Here is a 21,043-nt window from a genome sequence, read left to right as displayed (position 1 = left end):
GAATGGAAATGGATCATGCAAGTAAGCAGCGTGATTACTTCTAGACCATCTACCGTATTTACTCTGAAACCCATAAGGGTTGAAACGTGTAACACGCGCGCACAGCGTTTGAATATTCATTTTGCTAAGTACCATATTAGGAAACACGAAGAATTTGTACGCGAATGTTTTATACACGTAATGACACACGCAACATAATTTTTGGTTTTGCGGTAAGTTTTTTGAATTTCGACCTAAACGCCGTAAATTTCTTACAGAAACTAAAGAAATACATTAAGTGTATCGAAGCAAAGTTTTCCAGACTACTTCAAGAAGTTGAAACAGGAGAATTTAACCAAATTTAGCTATTCAACCAAGCTTGAAATTTAATCCAAATATAGTATTTTTGATTGGTTAAATGGTTCTCGTAATTTTCCAAATATGGTACTTAGTGTAAACGAATATGCGAAGGCTTTGTACAATACGAATCATAGGGAGTTACACGTTTCAACCCTTGTGGGTTTCTGATTTACTCGAATAAGCGCCACCCCGAATAAGCGCCGCATTTGGGAGAAAAAAGTTAAGCGCCGCCCCCAAATAAGCGCCGCATGGATTGCCCGCGATTTCCCGCAAATTTGTTGTTGTTGTTGCCACCGGCGACGGAGCTTTCTTTTGTCGGAGGCGGCGACGGTAAACGAGGAATGGACGACGGACCCAAATCTCCATCAAATTATAAAAGACCACACAAACTTCAAAAGATTAGCGAACTTTATTAAGCTGGCTTACAAAAGATCGCAACTTGGATCAAAAGATGCGAAATTCAGTATTTTGTGGAGCATTTCTTGCGATCAGTTAAATCAAGCCGAAGTCAGCCGTTACAAATTACAGTAAATGTATGAGATCAAACAGCGTCTCCTTAGTGGCCTCAAACAGTCTGGATAGCGAGACGTGCACTATCAATCCCATAACGCAAAGCGCACTGCGCTCGACAAAGGAGGAGGATACCTGGGGACGAGAAGGATTCAACCGATGTCAGGACAGCTGTGCAACACTGACAAGCAGGCAGTTCCTCTGCGAAGAATCCAAGGATTGTGACTGACGGCCATTCGGAATGAACTAAATACTTCATAATTAAGAACTCTCATTTTTTAAAAAAAAAAAAAAAAAATTCAATCTACTTTTTTAATAATTATAACCATAAGCAGCGCAAAGGAAAACGTTTTCTGTTTTCTTGCCTCTTGCTTTCGTTTAATCCAATTGCGACAAAGAACAGCTAAAAGAAGTTCGAGCGGTCGTTCGTGCCTTTTACTGATTTCCTTCAGGTTACAACGAAGAGAGTTATTTCAGTTCTTAATTTATGAGTTTATTGCCCATAGAGCAGTTTTCAATTGACTGTCGTAAAACCAAAACCAAAAAAAACCAAAGTAATTACTCTAACCAATCACAAAATACACAGACAATTCAGTGAACCAATCAAAACTCAACGCAAATACATGTAGCCGGCACGAAGCGCGGGAAATCGTACGCGCGCGAGTCACGATTGGTTTTGGTTTTACTTCTGATTGGCTGAGAAAGTGGCGCGAGAGTTTTACACCAATCACTAAGCGTAGCAATGCAAAACCAAAGCAAATGCAATTAACTTTCGACACTCAAGTGAAAACTGCTCTAATTTTTATAATAAATCCTTTATTGATCACCAAGCTTGTTCGGTCAAGAAGCGGGAAATTGGCCTCGTTTTTTTTGCGTGTTTATGGACTTCGAAATCGTCTCGGAAACACTACAAAAGTCACTGTTTAGCTATTACAACAACAAAGGTTTCTTTGTATATTTTCGAGGAAATTATATATCTACATGTCCTCTCTATTGTCCTGTCAAGAGTGAAGATTATTCCAGGGTAATGGCCGAAGTTCCAGTTTGAGTTCAGTTATAAACGTTATTTCGTGACTTCGAGATTAAGCATGACGTTATACGGCAAATGCGAGCTTGCAGTTGCCTTTCATTTTGTTACCTTTTTATCTCACATTCACGACAAACACAAAACTACTCATTTCCGCGTTCTAACGGCAGACGGCAGAAGATGAATTTATGCCGTTCGCAGGAAAAATAAACGACAAATATTGACTAAAGGCAGAAACTCGACTAGCAGATGTTCTTTTGATCTCTTCTAACACAAATTAAGTATTTAGTGTTATGCGTACATATGTTTTTGAAACTTAATACAAGAAATGTATGTTTCGAGAAACGAAACTGTTAAAGTGCTACTATGATCAAATTTTCACCCCTTGCTTTTCTTAGCATTTCATAAAGTATTTAAGGAACTATTTAAAATGCCGTTTTCCGTTTTCAAATATCTTTTTTAGTTCCGGAGATATTAAAGCTTAAAAAAATCGTAAAATATGCAAATTAGGGGACTGATGACGTCATCTACTCAACCCAATTTTATATCAGGTACAAAAATTGAGTTATCTCAGTCATTTTTCTGCGGAGACCAATGAAACTGGGCAGACTAATAGTTCTGCAGGTGACACACATGTACTTATAATTAAATTATGTTACCATGGCAACTGACTCTTTTCCAGTCCCCGCTAATTTTTTTGAATATTTAAGAATTTTTCAGTGCGAAAAAATGAAACCCCGGTAAGATGTCTGCCTTATCCATTCACATGCCTGCCAGATCACGCATGTAAAGCATTATTGACAAATAACAATAAAAAATGCCAGAATTGGCCAGAAAAGCCTTTAGCATCGGGGGGATCTAGAACCTAATTTGTTGCCATGGTAACCAAATTGTTGGGTTCACATGGTGAAACACAACAAGCAGAGTGTTGCTGCAAAAAATCAGAGAGTTCCGATACAAATTGGCTGAGATATCACTTTCTTCATATTTGATCAAAATTTGGTTGAGTCTATGACGTCATCGCTTTGCTAATTTGCATATTTTAAAAACGTGAATATCTCTGGAAAGAAAAGTGATATTGGAAAACAGTGAACGGCATTTTTCTTCTCATAATAAGAACTTGTTAATATTTTAAAACGGCTACGAAAGGAAAGATGCGATTTTCATCATAGTAGCACTTACTGTTAAGCGTATAGTCGCGTGCTCCTATTTTAATTGTTTTAAAAGATGATGTTAACGTAAACTTGATCTACAGTTTGTACAACACCGTTTCGTTGAAGACAAAACGATTTTTTGTACCCCATGGGTACGTACTTTCATAACCTTATTGTTACTTATTTTCGCAGGAACTTAATCTCGTGAAAATGGAACAGGCATATTTCGCGGTACTTAATTTTCGCGATTTGGCCAAAAATACGTAATTAACATAAAAAATAATACAATAGAAAACGTTTCAAATAAAATAATAAAATTATATGCACAAATTTCAAACAAAAATGAAAATTAAATTCTTGGCAAGAGCCCTGTAATGGATTTCGCTCATTCTCTTACCATGGGTAGGCCTTAATATAAAATAAATCACAGTATACTTTGTTTGGCTAAATATCGATTTGTTTTCGAGAAAATCGATAATTCTAAAATCCAGCAAAATTGACGCTTTCGGAGCTCAAAATTTATGCCGAGTTTGTTAGCTTCGCGTCGAAAAATAAAGCACTCTGGAAGAAAAATACCTATTTAATATCGAAGAACAACATCAAATTAGTACGTCGAAAGCAATTTCTGCTCTTAAAGTCCTTTTATTTACAAAATATAATTAAGTTTATTCGACACACTTTTGATTTAATTCAAAATAGGTCAAACTTATCGCTTTATTTAAGTATGAGCGAAGCGAAATAAATGGCTGAAAATTTGGTATTAGACAGATAAATGATTGTTCTTTTCGATACTAAAAGGATTTCCTGGAGAAATGATTTAGTGCGATGCTTTCAGATCTCAAAGTTGCTTAAAATTCGTTAATTTAACCGACCGTGACATTGTTGATCTTATCAACATTATGTAAACATTCCACGCAAAGGTTAATTTTCCCCATGTGAACTTCAACTGAGTAAAATAAAAACATAGACTTGCTTACCGTGGTGTTCGCTGATACATTGTAAATCCTGTTTTCCTCATTTACGACAAAACCTAAGCCCTCGGCGAAGCTGTTATCCAATTTTCTTGACGCGCCATTTTGAATTAAATCAAAAGTGTGTCGAATAAACTTAATTATATTTTGTAAATAAAAGGACTTTAAGAGCAGAAATTGCTTTCGACGTACTAATTTGATGTTATTCTTCGATATTAAATAGGTACTTTTCTTCCAGAGTGCTTTATTTTTCGACGCGAAGCTAACAAACTCGGCATAAATTTTGAGCTCCGAAAGCGTCAATTTTGCTGGATTTTAGAATTATCGATTTTCTCGAAAACAAATCGATATTTAGCCAAACAAAGTATACTGTGATTTATTTTATATTAAGGCCTACCCATGGTAAGAGTATGAGCGAAATCCATTTAAGGACTCTTACCGACATATGTTTGACCGTAGGAAACCTGTGCTCTTAAACTTTCTTTCAAAAGATGGGACTCGTGTAGAATGAGAACAATCAAAAGAAAGGGGATGGCACAAAAAGTACTTCGGTGGTTGCAAAGGGTAGCGACAAATTGATGATGGACTTCACTTATAAACATGTATAAAGAAGCTGATATCAGAGGAATAATTTATTTGTTAGACGCACTTGAAAATGGGCACTGTTTGGCCAATTCTTTAATATACAAGGGACGTCTCCGCGAGTAAACTGGCATATTGGTGACGTTTGGAATTGGTACACATTTTCTGAGAAGTCAATTACAATTCTGTGGAAATTTAGGCATGGAGCAATCAAAGCCAATTCGTCCTCGTAAATTAGGCACTCAAACTTTCCGCGGCATTTCTTTAGGATGAGAAATTGGCTGTGAAGGTCGATCGGCTTTTGATTGTGTTGTTCTTGAAGGTGTTTACCAATTACGGAGTATCTGTGCTCCTCGATGCGCAGGTGAAGGTGGCGGCTCGTGTAGCAAATATAATTCGCATCGCACGAATTACATTTATATTCATATACTACACTTTATTGGTTTACTAGAGAGGGCTTTGTTTCCGTGAACTGCAATTCTTCAGAGATTTTCTTGCTTGTGAAGACTGGTGTTATTTCACGATCTATTTTCTTTCCTAAAGATCCTTAAGATTCTTAATTAAAATTAAGAATCTTAACACTATCCAGACCAGGGGGCGGAAAGTTCCCGCGCCGACTTTGAACGTTTATAACTTTTTCAACATTCAACCAAACACTGCCAAACTTTGCAACTTGATCTAAAATATATTTGGAAATAATTTGATATGACAGGTTGCTGTATTAGAGACTTGATGTTGCCATGGAAACGGCATTTTGAGAGACATGTTTTATCAAATTTGCAATTTTTGTGTTTTTATAGATGAAAATTAACTTTAATACAAATATTTTTACCTTTTGGGCATTTTTTGCACCATTTTATTGTTTTTCAGTACTATTTAGTAATTTTTGGTGGTTTTCTTACATTTTGGAAAAATTTTCAAATCCAAGATGGCGGAAAGAAGATAACAAATATGTTGTCGATTTCTGTGATGACGTAATTGTCCTTAATTTCTGTGATGACGTAATTGTCCAGGCTATAAGGCTTTGACACTTAAATAAATATATGTTATTTGCCGGCTGGGAGGTCCGTATAGTGAAAAACTGTGACCGAGGTCTTGAAAATGCTGCCCGAGGCCGCAGGCCGAGGGCAGCATTTTCGAGGCCGAGGTCACAGTTTTTCACTATACGGACCGACCCTAAGCCGGTAAATAACTTATTTATTTTTTCCTACTTTAATGTGTTTGACTAAAAAACACTTAAAAAACCTACAAAGACTTTCTTGCCAAATGTGTTTGTATTTATATACGCGCGCATCCAATGTTGAGTCGATCGCCATAAGCTACGGCAAGAGTAAATAATGATCTGTTTGCTATAAGAGCTTACTGCCAAACAAAATAAATTCACTTTAATGAACAGTACTCAAGGAAAATTTCATCTCAAAAAAAAAAAAAAGCATCTGAAATAATAGAAAAGCACAATGTAGAACAGAGCAATCAGCGAGTTGCGAAACACTTTTAACTCCATTTCGGCTTGTGAGTTCTTTAAGTTAATTAAACTTACTTTTCGGACTGGAGAGCACTTAGCTATTTACATTTGTATTTAACGAGTCAAAAGCCTCTGTGTTGATTCCCACAGTATTCTGTTTTGACAAAAAGTTTGCGAAAGTGAAACTGAATGAAGCTGAAATGTGTAGTTTGGTCGCCTGCACAGTGGCGGCACAATATTGCGAGAATAAATTTGACTGTTTTTTAATAAAGCATCTCATTTTCTTGAATGGCGATAAGCAGTATTCGGTTTTGGAGAAAAGTAGCAGAGAAGCAAGGTGTTTGAAAGGATAAATCGAGTCTGTAAACCGGCGACTTGCAGTTAACCGCAATGGCGTGAAAATCAGTGCGAATGCACAAACAACGATCGGCAAACCACGGCCATAAAACTATAACTTCATTTTGTCACTAAAGAGAATAAATACTCGCCTTTTGGAGAACTTCAAGGCCTTTAATTCCACTGCTAATTTTCCCTTTCAAATTTACAACGGTTGGTGAGCAACTACATCGATTTAAATCATTTTGGAGAGCAAAACTGTCATGGGTTCGTTCGTCTCGCCGCGAAATGAAACTCACGAAAGCGTTACCGTGGCCCGTGGGCAGATATAGGAGAATCTTGCCCGCGCTAATAACCAATCAGATTGCAGGATTCGTTACCGTGCCCTCTTGGAAAAAAATAAAGTTTCTTATCTTATCTTATCTTTACCTTTCTCGCGATCCATGTTCTTGGAGCATCGGATTTTCTTAAAGCCCATGCTTCAAAGTCTACGTGTGCCAAATTTGGTTCTTTTGTCCGGCTTGTAACGATAAGTTTGCTAACCCGCTAGACTAATCATAATCTTAATCTACTTCTGCAATGCGCAAATGTTATCGTTATCCGCAATGCGTTTATTAAATTTACTGACTTAATTGTAAAAGTTAATATTACAAGTTAGTACAAATATAACAGTAATATTTGTCTAAATGCATCAAAAGAGAGAGACTTGCCAGATATATATACAAAATTAAAGCACCATACAGACAAGATATAAATGTAATGTGTTTTGTTGGTGACTTTGTTCCATAACTTGTTTAATATTGGTATTGTTTTAAAAGAAAGATTCATTTGAAGATTTGCTATGGTTAAATTATATTTTCGTGGCTAGTCTGACACGCATGTTTCGTCTCTGCCAAGAGACTCATCAGAGACCTTTCGGTGAAGTTAACTCGTCGAACATCCCGTTCGAAGTCCCGCTAGCGTTGAAATGATGGCGCAATCTGGCGCAAATTCCGGATATAAGCCCTGGGTTTATACAACTTTGAAAGGGTTCTGGGTGGGCTTATAAGCAGAGGGGCTTATATCCGGGAGGGTTTATAAGCGGAATAAAAATACCGTTTCGAAACGAGCCAAGGAGTGTTGATCGAAATACGTTTTTAAGTTAAAAACGCATAATTAAGCAACATTTGACCCTGTTCAGTACTGTCATCAGGTAGAGGGGGGCTTATATCCGGTAGTTGGGCCTATAATGGGGAGGGCTTAAGCGCGCGGGGGGGGGGGGGGGTCTTATAACCGGAATTTTACGGTAAGTGGTTTTCAGTGTCACGCAACTGTCACGCCGCAAAAAATAATAAATAAATAAACAAATAAATAAATCTAAAACTTTTGAGTCCTAAAAATCTTTGTAGAAAATTACTAGATAAACTACTTGTCCAAGTCTCAGGTCTGTATGGTATTTCTTACTGGAGTTATCCGTCAAAATGTTCCACACAAATTTAGAGAGCACAGTATGGAGGAGGAAGAGGGATTTTTTTAAGCATTCGTGACAACCTTCTGGGTCTTCTGGCAGCCGTCTTTGACTTAAAAACCTTATCAACAAGAAGATATATGGACGTCTAATAGCCAGTGAAGGATAAAAACTCAGGGGTCGTGCGATTCTGGATTTTGGAATTTTGATGATGTCACGTGAAAACCATGAGTAAATTTGAAATTTGAACGAATTTGTGTTGGCTCAAAATTTATTTATCGCCACGTTTGTTTTCACCTTGGGCGAATGATCGGTCGAATGATGTTTTGAAAAACCCAGCCTTACACACTGCACTGAATTTAGCCTGCGAACAGCTTCCGCTTTCTAACTTGCCCCGTCACCCGGGCACTGAATTCGGCAGAGAACTACTGACTTCATCGCGGAAAAATTACTCTCATGACTCTCATGATCACATCGCTGCATCATTACCGGTGTGCCAAAAATAATAGTTCCCAGCTCCCTACCGTCCAAATCCCAAACAGAGCTTATATAAGTGCTGTACCCTTGTTCCTCTTACAGTGTTAGTAATAATTTAACAAGTCTTCAGGTGCTACAAATGGGAGGTGAACAGTCTAACTTGCCTCCTAGACCACTGGGTTTTGACTATATGTGTATAGCTGTTCGCCCGTCAGATAAACTCCGTGTCATTTATGGAACAGACTATGAAATCAGCATCATTCGACAAGTAATCCAAGAAACATGGCTTCCGGGAATACAGAGAGAAACCGTCATGCTAAATGGGGTTCACGAATTCAAATTGATAGGTTATCCATTTGCCGTGAACATTTCACCAAACGACGCTGTGCTGTCGAGGAAAATGGCCGGAAGTGTTTTGCACAGGCTCTATCGTGATGGATGGAAACTTCTGATCTCGAGTGACTTGACAAGAACAATGGATCTTACGACGTGGATCTTCAAGAAAATGCCAGTTTCAGTGTTTTCCTCTCAGCCGTTTATGGTCGTAGGACTTAGCAGCACTGATACTTTAATGGTGCTTAATGCACCGGCCGATCTTCATCAAACATTCAAGGACGTGATCGACAAAACATGGCCTCGTGGTATCCAGAGATGGTCGTATGAAAATTCCGTGTTGTTGATCAAGTTGAAAGGTACCCCCTGGCATCCAGATGACGATGAAACCGTTCATTCAAGACAGCTTCTACAGACACTTGTGAATGATCTGCAAGCTAGGCAGTGGAGTCTGTATGGAAATTCCAACCTTGAGAGTACTAGTGGTACCAATACTCTGTTCTTTAAACACAACCCAAACATTGCACTTGGGCAGCCTTCCCCACCACACTTCACCATTAGCCTCAACAAGCATGACACACTTAGGCTGATTAGCACCCCAGAAAGCTTGATTTCTGCCGTCCGTGACGTCATCCAAACCTCCTGGCGAAGAGGAATCCAACAAGAGTCACGCTACTTTGAGAGCTGGGAGTTCAAGCTGAGGGGAAACCCTTGGTGGGCATCTGGGGAGGAGGCTGTGGACTCCAGATATCTGATACTGAAGCTGATTGAAAGCATGCAGGCCTATGGGTGGAGCGTCATTGCCAGTATCGACAGCTCCAGGAAATGGTCAAAGAAAAGCGCCCTGCTTTTCAGGCAATCTCAACCAAGGCAGTCTCCAGTTTTCTGCATGAGCTTGAATGAGACAGACATACTACGGCTGATAAATGCACCAGAGGATGTCACAAAGGTATGAGTTAGAGAAGTGAGATGGTTACCGTAAAAACTCGTGTATAAGCCGCACTTTTTTACCGAAATTTTGGGCTCAAAATCGTGGGTGCGGCTTATCTACGAGACCATTGCATGCAATTTTACAGGGCATCTCAGGATCTGACAGGATGCGGTGGTGCGGCCGTGCGGGTCCACATAAATCTGCATAAATCGCTCACACTGCATCCTCCGTATCTTCTGTGCATTTTTCCGCATAAAACTGAAAGATTGCTCCATATAAGCGACAAAGCAGCTCTTTACTATCCTCACAAACAAAAATAACAAGGAGACTGATCATTTTGAAAAAGTTTTTCCTCTCAAAACAGCGATGAAAACCACGCTTTTCGTCCGTGAATAATTTTAAACCCCCAGGCGTTCCACGTGTCTTTTGGCGATGGGCCTGGATACTAGTGCCTGGTTACTAAGCTACGAACGCTTTCACACAGCGCAAAATTTGATGTAATCAAAGGCTCCTTGAGCCAACTTATTTGTACCATGTACTTCATGTAATGTTTGTACATGTTTTGCTGCTTACTTGTTTTGAAATACATGCGTACAATGCAATGCATGCCTACAAGCAAGTATGCTGGGTGCATGGATCTTCATAATTGTGAACTGAAAATGAGTAGGGTTGGTTAAGGGGTTTGTAGTTGGTTTCCAAGTATTTGTGAATCTGCAAAGATAGCCAACAAGTAGTAGTATGTTTCACTTCTACTCACTCCAAATAGTTAACCTGTGCGTATAACCTTATCCTTTTACTTCAGAAGGGTACATCTCTAAAATATCTATACAGTACTCCCATTCTAGAACAGAGTATCCAATATTTAAGACATTTGCTGGAACAGGGTGTAATATTAATTCAATGGCCCAGAAAGTGGGCCATTGAAATAAACTAGATTTCTAGACTAGGGTATTAAAAATTGTGCTATTCTAGAAATACAGATTCATATTGAAGACCTTGGTAACACATACATACCCACTACCTGCCTAAGAAACCCTCCTCCCCCCCCCCCCTGATTAGTTTCTTGACAACAGTAGGTGGGGCAGTTTAACAAAGCAGGTGGGCTAGTGATGCATAAAAGGATTGTGCTACGTATTGATGCTTGTGACACAGGCGGTGTTGGACACGACTCGCAAAGCATGCCGGAAGAAATTTTCATTTGCACTCATTATCGTCTGATCACTGATCTGTAAACATCTCTTCGCGGTGCGAAGATATTCCAATGCTGAAAGAAATATCGGAGGAAATCCATATCAAATCTTTCGCGAGCCTAGTTGCACCTATAGATGATCATAGATGCGTATTGCTGGATTCATAAAGGCGATATTTTACGGCGGAACAACTCATATTTTGGATTCGAAACATTGCGGTTCGTTGACTATTGGAAATATTATTCGATTCTAGCACGTTTGTGATCGAAGTAAACGGGCTAAAATTGAACTTATCTTTGGCGCTTTGCTTTTCAGAAATGTTGAGTAATGAATAAAGTACGTCGATGTATTGCTGGCCAACGCAGTTTGCTGAGTTGTTTTACTTGGAGGGCCCAACGGCCGTTTTGATATATACTGCTGAGTATCGGCCAAACAAAATGATGATATAAACACTTAATATTCGTCTTCTTGAATAGATAGGTGGAACAAATGCATATTTCTTGTTCTTCAAGCGAGTTGCGCGAAGGATAAGTGGAACACATGTATATTTATCGTTCTATTAAAGCGGGCTGCGCGAAGGATAAGTGGAGTACATGCATATTTTTCACTGTTTATGTTGCGCGAAGGATAAGTGGAATACGTGTATATTATTCGTTCTTAATTGAAAGCGGGTGCGCGAAGTATAAGTGGAATACATGCAAATTTCTCATTCTTACTAAAGCGTGTTGCGCGAAGTAATACATGTGTGTTTCTCATTCATAAAGCATGTTGAGCGAAGGATAATTATTCGTCGACTGCGGGACTGCGGGAGCATTATAGTTCAACTACCTGTGGCTGGGCAATCGCTCCGATATGCCGAATATCGGCCAAACAAAAGGATGATATAAACACTACAATAACAAAAATGGCAAGTGAACATTAAAATATAAATACACATGAACATGAGTACCAAATTAAGCCCTTGTCCTGTAAGAACATCGACAGAAATCACACCATCAACTCCCGCAGAATGCCGCGAAATGGAAGAGAACTGAGTGACATATCAAGGAAAAAACCCCAACTTCAAGTCCAAATTTGACCGTTAAAACGGCGGGGCCCGCCCGGGCCCACCGTACTTTTCTTAAAGTTCAACTATCGAACTTAAGTTCTATGCAAAAATAATCTACAGTACTGATCCTTGTTTGTCAAGAAATGAGCAAATGTTCATCGACGTCGAACGCTTGCGCCAAACAACCCTTTACCATATAGCATGATTTCAATCGACTAGTTTTGAGAGAAAAATTGCTTCCCTTAATTCAGAACTTGACAGATGACTTGCCTAGGTATTATTCTTAATAAAATAATCCGTAACAACCGTTAAAGTTTCGCCGGAATCGCACGAAAAAGATGAGACCTTCTTAAAATCCCGCGACAAAATTGTCAGCCATTGCTTCCACCAAGGTGACAAATGATTGGTCGAAAAATGTCACGTGAACCGTGTCCAACACCGCCTGCTTGTGACAGTGGCCACGATAAAAATTTCACATTCTATGTCCAGCCTCTCCCATAACTTTTCTTATGGTTGAACAACAACAAGAAACAGCTTTAGAAGAATATAAAGAACTGTATAAGTTATTTTCTATTTTTTATCTGTAATTAAGTTTTAAAGGTCCACATCAGCCCTAGCTAGGCTGCCATCTTTATAGACCTTTGTTTTCAAATAAAGTATGTATGTACAGCTTGTGCGAACAACATCAACTTGCGATGAATAAAATAACCTACATTTATTTATAAATAAGATTACATCCATTCAGTGCAAATGAGAGCATATTTAGTTATTTATCTTTAATTATAAACCTTATGTCTTTGTCCCCTTTGATTGCAAGAATAACTAAATTATATAATAACAACAACACTGAGGATGACAAAGTCAGTATATTGAGTTCTTTATCATCGTTGACTAAATTTCTTTGTTCTCTTTGATCCCAAAAATGCTTGTGGTCATCAACAGCAATAGAATAACATTCCAAGGAATAGAGCAGCCTTGTGAGGATCATAAAACACACAGTTTTTACCTTAATTGGCATTATTGAATTTTAGCAACAGCAACAGTAAGGGTGACAAAGTATATTTACTTCATCTTCATTGGCTTAATAATAATTCTGTTTTCCTCTATGAAAACATAGTTAGTAGATCAGAGGTGACGAAAATCTCAAAATAAGATTTGTTTAACTAAGAAGAGTGTTGGGACTATTAATTAATTTCCTGGACATCTTATTTGACTTTGTTTCGAGATTATATCCCTTGACTTTTCTAAGTGACTGAAACATGCCATCCAGTTTTCATCTGCAATAATAATGGGAGAAAAAAAAAATATTGCAATTGATTGTGCAGAGTTGATTCTCAAACTATGAGAAAGAAGAACTGCTTGAATTATATTTTAAATTGTATCCGCCCAAGTTCCTAGCCTTGACATATAACTCAAATATTGAAGCTTGCCAAGAATGTTCAGTATTGCTTTCTATAAACATTTTAGAACCACAGGTAGCCCAAGCTCGATATATGAGTACAATAAAGATGACCTTTTCATTGTTTCGTAATTCGATCGATTTGCATATTTATAAGGATTTGTATGGGGAAATAAATTTGACCGAAAAGAACGAAAAATTAACCGTTGAATTACAATAAAAATCAGTCACCTTAGCTCCTTTGCTGTTTCCCTTGTGTGCTGTGTGGTTTTTTAGCCAATTGAGCGCGATTCCAGTGAGTTATAGTTCCATTGCCTTCCTCTCTCTTATATAGAGAGAGGAAGGCAATGGAACTATAACTCACTGGAATCACACTCAATCGGCTAAAAACCACACATCACATGAGGGAAACAGCAAAGGAGCTAAGGTGACTGATTTTTATTGTAATTCAACGGTTAATTTTTCGTTCTTTTCGGTCAAATTTATTTCCCCATACAAATCCTTATAAATATGCAAATCGATCGAATTACGAAACAATGAAAAGGTCATCTTTATTGTACTCATATATCGAGCTTGGGCTACCTGTGTTTAGAACTACTGAAATCCAAGACTTCGACTTCGCATGTCCCTGTCATTGACAAACCAATAAGCAAACCTTACGAGCAATGAAGTACAACTTGGACTTAATACTTCATAACGTCTATAAATGAAATAATGTGACTGATAGCGGTTTGTCTAGCAATTGATTGCAGCGCGACCGTCAAGGCAGATCGAAGCCGATCGAACTGGGAATTCTATTAAAGCTGATTTCCAGTCCGTACTGCGCAGACTCGGGGTTTGTTTTCGTTTTTGTTTTGAATTCGTTGAAACGTTACACTTCGTTGACAGCATACATGAAGTTTTTTAGTCCGCCATTACAGTTCGCATCGTTCAAGAATTTCCGATGAGCTGAAACGTCGGTTTGAAATAGCGTCAAGGTTCTTCTACTTGTTATTATTTGTTCTGCAAGGATATCTGGCGTTAATAATGAAGAAACAGGTAAGTTCGTCACGTAATTTTTAGTTTTGCTTTGTTTGTGAGGCTCACATAAACATTGCAGCCGAGATTGCGCAGTACGGACTGTAATTCATCTTTAAGGTTTCAGTTTGACTGTTGGCCGCTAGATTGATATTTGCGCTGTATGCCTTAGAGCTCAGCTATTTAAACCACAAGAAAACAATTGTTACTCACCCCAAAGTCCAAAAGGACGGCAAAGGACGGCAAAACAGCTGGAGACAGAATCCCCCATCAAAGATGGCCGCCGTGCAGAGAACGTAGATCCAGCATGCATTGCGAGCCAGACTGAATTTAATTTCCGGTTAAGCAATATTTAATTTCAGTTTAATTTCCGTCCACGCAATTTAATGTCCACAAATGCCACCACACACAACAACTTATCCTACGAATAAGTTAAAAACAGTGATGAACGAAGAAATACCTGTCAACGAATGGCAGAAAAAGATCAAAAATGTTAAAGTTGGCAGAAATGATGTTTATTCTATAAAGTTCTAAAATTCTGGGTAAGACTGAAGTGTTTTCCGTTTGTGTTTTTAGTACATCCTGCACATTGATCGGAAAGGCTCAAGGAATCAACTTTAGCTTTATTGATAATCAATAAAGCTAAAGTTGATTCCCAGTTGATTGTTTCAACAAATTATTTGTTGAAACAATCAACTGGGCATTTTTCCGCCAGGTTTAATTTTTTTCTCAACATCATGCTTGAAATTTGGGGGTGCGGCTTATCTACGAGTGCGGCTTATACACGAGTTTTTACGGTACTCAAATGTGTATTGTTCTGTTAAAAATAATTGTATATTTGTCAACGGAACTGCACATAAAGGCATATAATAATTATTATAAAGGTAAATGCCTTTATTGTGACATGTACATGTTTTTAGGGTCCCTGTTCAAATGACACTTCCATGTACATGTAGGATTAAGGTGACAGCAACATGCATATGTAACAGTGGTAAAATTGAAATCTGCAGACACATTGGGTATCTGCAGATCTTCATAGGCGTACGGGCACCTTCGGACCTGGGGGGGGCGGAGACCTTATTGCCCGAAAAAAAAATTGGCATGGGTTGAATAAAGAGGCCTATATAATATGCAAAACAAAACGTGCATTAAAATAGTTGTGAAAAAACCTTACCTGCTTGCTTAATAATAATTTTACTCACTTTAAAGGAAACGATAGTTCTTTAATTAATTTCGTGGCAATTTGCCCGAAGGTGTCAATGCACTGATTCCTTTTTCTTCGGTAATATTTTATCTAAGTATTCACCCTAGTTCAGCGAAAATTAAAGTACTTTGGGCAAGCCAATTTACATTGTTTTCAACCCACTTGAAAGTTACACAAAAGCGTGTGAAACCATAAGGGATGAATCGGTCGAAAGTTTTAAGCTTGCCCTGAGAACTTAACATTTGTGAAAAGCATCAGCTCCATCACGTTTGTATAACAGCTTTGTTTCAAGGTCTTACACTGGGTCCACCGCGCGCAAACGCTCAAGCTATAGAAAAGCTGATTGCAACTGAATCAAACTGAGTGGTCACGCAGAATTTGCAAGGAAAATCGAACATGATTACAGCAAGAGGAAAGGAAAGCAGGTGAATGGGAAATTTGGACTTTTGAACCACAAAGCTCGGTAGATTTCCAATACTTTTTCTGTTGATGTAATTAGTTTTGAACGTAATATTGAGATTTGTCGGCTTATTTTCTATTTTTTCGCTAGGCTTGTTGCCCGAAATCCAAGCATTTTGCCCGAAAAATTTCGGCACTGGGGGGGCTGCAGCCCCCCTCACCCCCCGCCTGGTACGCCTATGCAGATCTTTACATGTAGTCCTTCTTTTCTACATATATAGATACATTAATGTAATGTTATTCATTGATTATCTCAATATTTCTTTATGGATTACAAGTTTGGGGTGCAGTACCTCACAAGACAAATATTATAAACTAATTGGCAGCTTCATTAAGCAAGCCTTTCGATTTGGTTAGATTTCTTATAGTAGATGTTAAAGATCTGGCTCAGGCCCGTAACCAGGATTTTGCATGAGGGGGGGGGGGGTGCGTATGACCATGAGCGCTGCAGACGCGATAACGTGGGGGGGGGGGTCTGGGGGTATCTTCCCCCAGGAAATTTTAAAAAAAATATATGTTTTCTGAGACAGCGTTTCGTGTGTTTTTTTAGGAAAAAGGCAGGTAAAAGTGAATTAAGGTAACAACAACAATAATTCTGGTACATTTTTTAAATTCAAATCATTATTTTCGAAACAGAACCTTGAAAATGTAATTTACAATTTATTTAGCTAACAGTGACGACAGCACATAGAAGGAAGACAGGAAAAAGATAGATTTCTTCATTTCGGTGTCAAATGGTAATTACAAAAATCAGCCAGAGTCGGTTTGTTGATCTTTTAGCACTGTAGCAAGCTCCAAGCTTCTTGGGTGCTTCCGAGCTAACAAGTACCCAGTCTCCTCTCTTTTTGGTAGTGCCTGGGAATATTAATGGTATTTCAAATGTTTGGACTATTAAGGACATTAGGTAGAATGTTTCGTTGAAATTAATCTAGAATCACACAATTTGGTCCAAAATATATCACACAAATGTACAAATGGTGGACCTTCAACCCAAAGGACCAAATTGAATGTAAATAGTCGAAGTACAGAAATACCATTTCCCTTTATTTATTTATTTTCATTTTTTTCACAATGAGTGGACTTCCAAGGCTTGTGGGGTGGGGGGGGGGTGCAGATGCACCCATCTCACCCCCCTCCCTACTGGCCTGTAGCTACCATGGTCCACCTATGTGACCGGCGTTATGATTTCAGCCAGCTGCCGCATGTGGGTTGACTTTGTTGTCGGTTCTTGCCATACTCGGAGGGTTTTTCTCTTGGTTCTCTGGTAAATATCCTCCCTCCTGAAAAACCAACATTTTCAAATTCCATTATTTAACCTAAATAGAGGACAGGTTGTATTAAAGGGGCTTTGTCACAGATTTTACCAAATTTGTAAACAGCCAAAATTCCTGTTTGTGTCGTAAGAAACATAACAATAACGGTCCATTTTCATTAACAATTGCTCTAATTTAGAGCATTGAAACTGTAAACAATTGTCTTTGGCTGCAGATGCATGGATGGAAATGGATTGTGATTTGAAAAATTAAGGCTTAATTTTTCAAATAATTTCTGTGCATCTTCAAAAACTCAATATTTTTAGCTGTGGTTTGGATTCCTTACAGCAAATTACGGTTATATCTTCCTTTAGATGTTCAAAGATAGTGATTTCCTTGGGTTAAGTTGGCTACCACTAATTTCAGAGCAGTTTAGACCAAAAATCTGCTAAATCCCTGGCTAGAGCTTGTGTAGTTTCTTTCGAAATGAAATACTTGAAATGTTACATGTATTCATTTAGAAGTAAGGAACCTTGCCTCACAAGACACGTACCATGACTTTTTGGCGGCTTTGGTAGGCTAGGCGCGGTGGCCTAATGTTTAGTGCGCACAACTCCGAGTCGAACCGCCTGTGCTCCAGCCCTGGCTGGGGCGCAGCGTTGCATTCTTGGCCAAGACGCTAACCTCTCACAGTGCCGCTCTCCACCCAGGTGTATAAATGGGTGCCGGCTGTGGGGAAACCCTGCAATGGACTAGCATCCCATCCAGGGCGAAGTGGGAGGGGGAGAGGGGGGAGTAGCAATAATCCTATTCGTTTAATGCTATTGAAACTGGAATAAACTCCGGCTTTATGGGCCACTTGGCTTGGACACAGGCTAGACTTTACCTTTACTATTGGCAGCTTCATTAATCAAGCCTTTCAATTGGAGACTTAAATTTCACAGTATTGTTGACATCAGATGTGGCGTGAATGTTTGGCATTTCCAAAATCTTGTTATTTTGGGGTGTTACACGTATGTTAGTTTTTATGTAGAACTGTGTTTTTGGAGCATTTATTCACGACTTCTTTTTGGGTTCCTTTCTTCATGTACATCATTTTGAGTACCTCTAACCCCCAATGTTGTGAGGGTAGCAAAGGGTACATGTATATATATAATTATATATATATATTTTTTTATTATTATTTATTTTATTTATTTATTTCAAACATACAGGCACTAGTTACAAATTACAAGTTACAAATTCACGAAAGCGCTACACCAGCAAAAGTTTACAAATTGTAGAATACATTACATTACGTTTCACAATATTACTTTTGATACACTACATTAACGTTCAACCTGTTTAAAATTGCACGTGTACAGCGACAACATTTTTTTTTTATTGAAGTGAAACAGCCCAAATGCGAAAATATTTTGGAAGTGCTTTTTTTTCAGTCGCGATTTCTTTAAGAATTTCAAGTTTTCCATAAAGTAACAATAGAAAGCATTGGAAATCTAGGACATCTCCGCGCATGCTTGTGCAAAAAATACAGTATTTAGCTAAAAGTAGACAATAATTGAGAGCTTGCCAATGCTTTGTTCTATCAAGCCAGCCGTAAAGTACATGGGTTGCGGATAATTTTATTGTTTCATTCGTCTTTTGGTGCCACCAGTTTTGGAACAGTGTCCAGAAGTCAACTGATAGAGTGCAGTTTATAAGTAGGTGTTGCAGAGTTTGGTGTTCGACGTTGCATAAGTTGCATATGGGGGGGGGGGGGGTACATGTATATATGCAATATGAGTGATAAGGGTAAAAATTAGACTATGGCACATGAAAATAGCTACAAGAGAAAAATGTGATTCATTGAATTTGTGACTAAATCTGTTTTTTTAACACATGAGTGTGAAGAAGGGATCATGACCTCCTCTCCGGCACAACAACTCCCCCTCCCCTTGGAAACATGGTTCAGCATGCATATATATGGTTTAGCAGACAAAACTAAACACTGACTGCTGCGCACCACTATCAGAAGTCACATTAACTTACAGTAATTTACTAATATGCATAATACTTTAGTTTACTTGTGTAACTGGGCTGCATTTATGGGTGGAGAAAAACCTTACAATAATGATAATAATAATATTGATTTTTTTTATTTGAATTGTTTAGATATGCCAAGATGTCATTCAAGCTCAGTACCTTCTTGGTATTCAAAGGGTACAGCGCTATGGCAACAGTCTTGAGTTCAAACTACTGGGTAATCCTTGGGGTGATGACATAAGTGGTCATGACGGACTCCATGGCAGAAGTCTGATATGCCATTTATTTCTTGCTTTGGCAAACCACCATTGGAGGCCTGTGACATCTGCAGATGTGTCAGCAAAGTACGTCCCCGAAGACTATTATCCAGTAGATGTGGACAGCATATTCTTCACCTTTGATCCTGCAGTTGTACAGCCATCAGCACCACCTCCACGTCAAGTGCCTTACTATCAGCCATATTCCCAGCCATTTGCCCCACCACCTTCATATGGGTTTCTTCAGGACAGTGCTCCACCCCCCTATGAGCCACCGGCCTATGGTGCTTTTTCCACTTAGTGATGTCAGTGCAAGTTCTATCTTATTTAGACTGTCCACAGCCTCTCGATTTTTCATCGAAAAAAACATGAAAAAATAGAGGGCTGTGGCCCGGGGGGGGGGGGGACGGGGGGATTCCCATATGAAAGTGACGGGGATGCTCGTCGTCTCGCTTAGGGGTATCAAATTCAGACTTTGGGTCTCGCTTAGGGTGTTGTGGGGAAAATGGCAATGTTTTTAGCCGCCAGGGTCTCGTTAAGGTTCGCACTGGAAGAAAAATACAAATATAAGTTCTTTTTCCGAATTTTGGTATCGTTTAGGGGTCTAAAAAAGCTTGAGCCACGCCCAAATTTGTCTCTTTTAGGGGCTCTTTTAAAAATTTCCGACGAGCATCCCCGTCCCTTTAATATGGGAGTCCCCCCCCCCCCCCCGGGGGCTGTGGATAGTCTATATCTTATTCAGGTTTCTGCACATTTTCAATTAACACTGTGACATACAGTGTAATGTTCATGATCAGCATGTAAAACTGTTATAGTAAGTCTAAATTCTTATTAGATAACAAGTACACAATGTGCACATACAATCATTTGTATGGCTTTAGTCATCTGAACAAATATTTAAGTCTGTTGTTTTACTCTGTCAAGAGATAATTATATTTAGGTAATATACTCAAACAGTGGAAAGCATTTTGGCGCATGCTGATTGGCTACTCAAACTACAAATATCTTTTGCTATTCACCTCCGAGCAAAGCGTGTGAGAAAATTGTTTCAGAACTACTCTCACCCGGAAGGTCACACTATGTGAGCTAAAATAATGTCATGTTTTTTTCCTAGAAGTACAGTGAACCATTTTTTGATATACTTATTCTTTGATACAAAATGTAGATCGGCTACTGAGCTAGATCAAACATTTATATTAGACTGCTTCCTCTTGTCTCAATCAAAATAATTTACAAAAGAAACATTCAGCTGACAGGCTTATAATATTATTATTACAGAAGTCACGGTTGATGGTGCAATTTTAAGGGCTTATTGGCTATCTTAGTACCCCAAAAAAAAAAAAAAAAAAAAAAAAAAAAGAACCCAACAAAAAACCCCCACCAAAAAAAGTGGCAGGTATACTTATGTGACTACAAATACAATCTGTTGTCTTGACTGATTAACAGCAAAATATGTTTGCTTTGTTGTAGTGAGTAGGCACTAAGTGCTTCACATTTTTGAAATGGTTTTTCAAAATGTTCGAAATATATATTAAAATATATATTAAAAATATATGTTAATATTATAAAATATAATAACATTATAAATATTATTTTGTTTAATTTAAATTAGATAGTTATTT

At 38.5% G+C, this 21,043-nt stretch overlaps 2 protein-coding genes and 1 long non-coding RNA gene across 3 annotated transcripts in view; 2 read left to right on the top strand and 1 right to left on the bottom strand.

Moving 5' to 3' along the window:
- The window catches only part of LOC144657495 (uncharacterized), a 43,441-nt gene continuing 22,398 nt past the window's right edge, over nucleotides 1-21,043 (top strand). The window contains exon 1 of the mRNA XM_078517838.1: nucleotides 1-21. Within this exon, the coding sequence (XP_078373964.1) occupies nucleotides 16-21 (6 nt within the window). The 5' untranslated portion in view covers nucleotides 1-15. The remainder of the gene's footprint in view (nucleotides 22-21,043) is intronic.
- Nucleotides 8,389-20,739, top strand: LOC144657484 (uncharacterized). Its single transcript, XM_078517828.1, has 2 exons — nucleotides 8,389-9,590; nucleotides 19,294-20,739. The coding sequence occupies exons 1-2, from the start codon at nucleotides 8,448-8,450 to the stop codon at nucleotides 19,720-19,722; spliced, it is 1,572 nt and encodes a 523-aa protein (XP_078373954.1). The 5' UTR covers nucleotides 8,389-8,447; the 3' UTR covers nucleotides 19,723-20,739.
- LOC144657557 (uncharacterized) lies at nucleotides 12,505-14,666 on the bottom strand. Its single transcript, XR_013571570.1, has 2 exons — nucleotides 14,440-14,666; nucleotides 12,505-13,087 (listed from the first exon to the last, which is right to left on the bottom strand). It is a non-coding gene; the product is annotated as an uncharacterized LOC144657557 (long non-coding RNA).

This window comes from Oculina patagonica, chromosome 6, assembly GCF_052425735.1.
Source record: "Oculina patagonica isolate OP01 chromosome 6, crgOcupat, whole genome shotgun sequence".
Classification (NCBI taxonomy): Eukaryota; Metazoa; Cnidaria; class Anthozoa; order Scleractinia; family Oculinidae; genus Oculina; species Oculina patagonica.
This window is presented reverse-complemented; position numbering and strand designations above follow the sequence as displayed.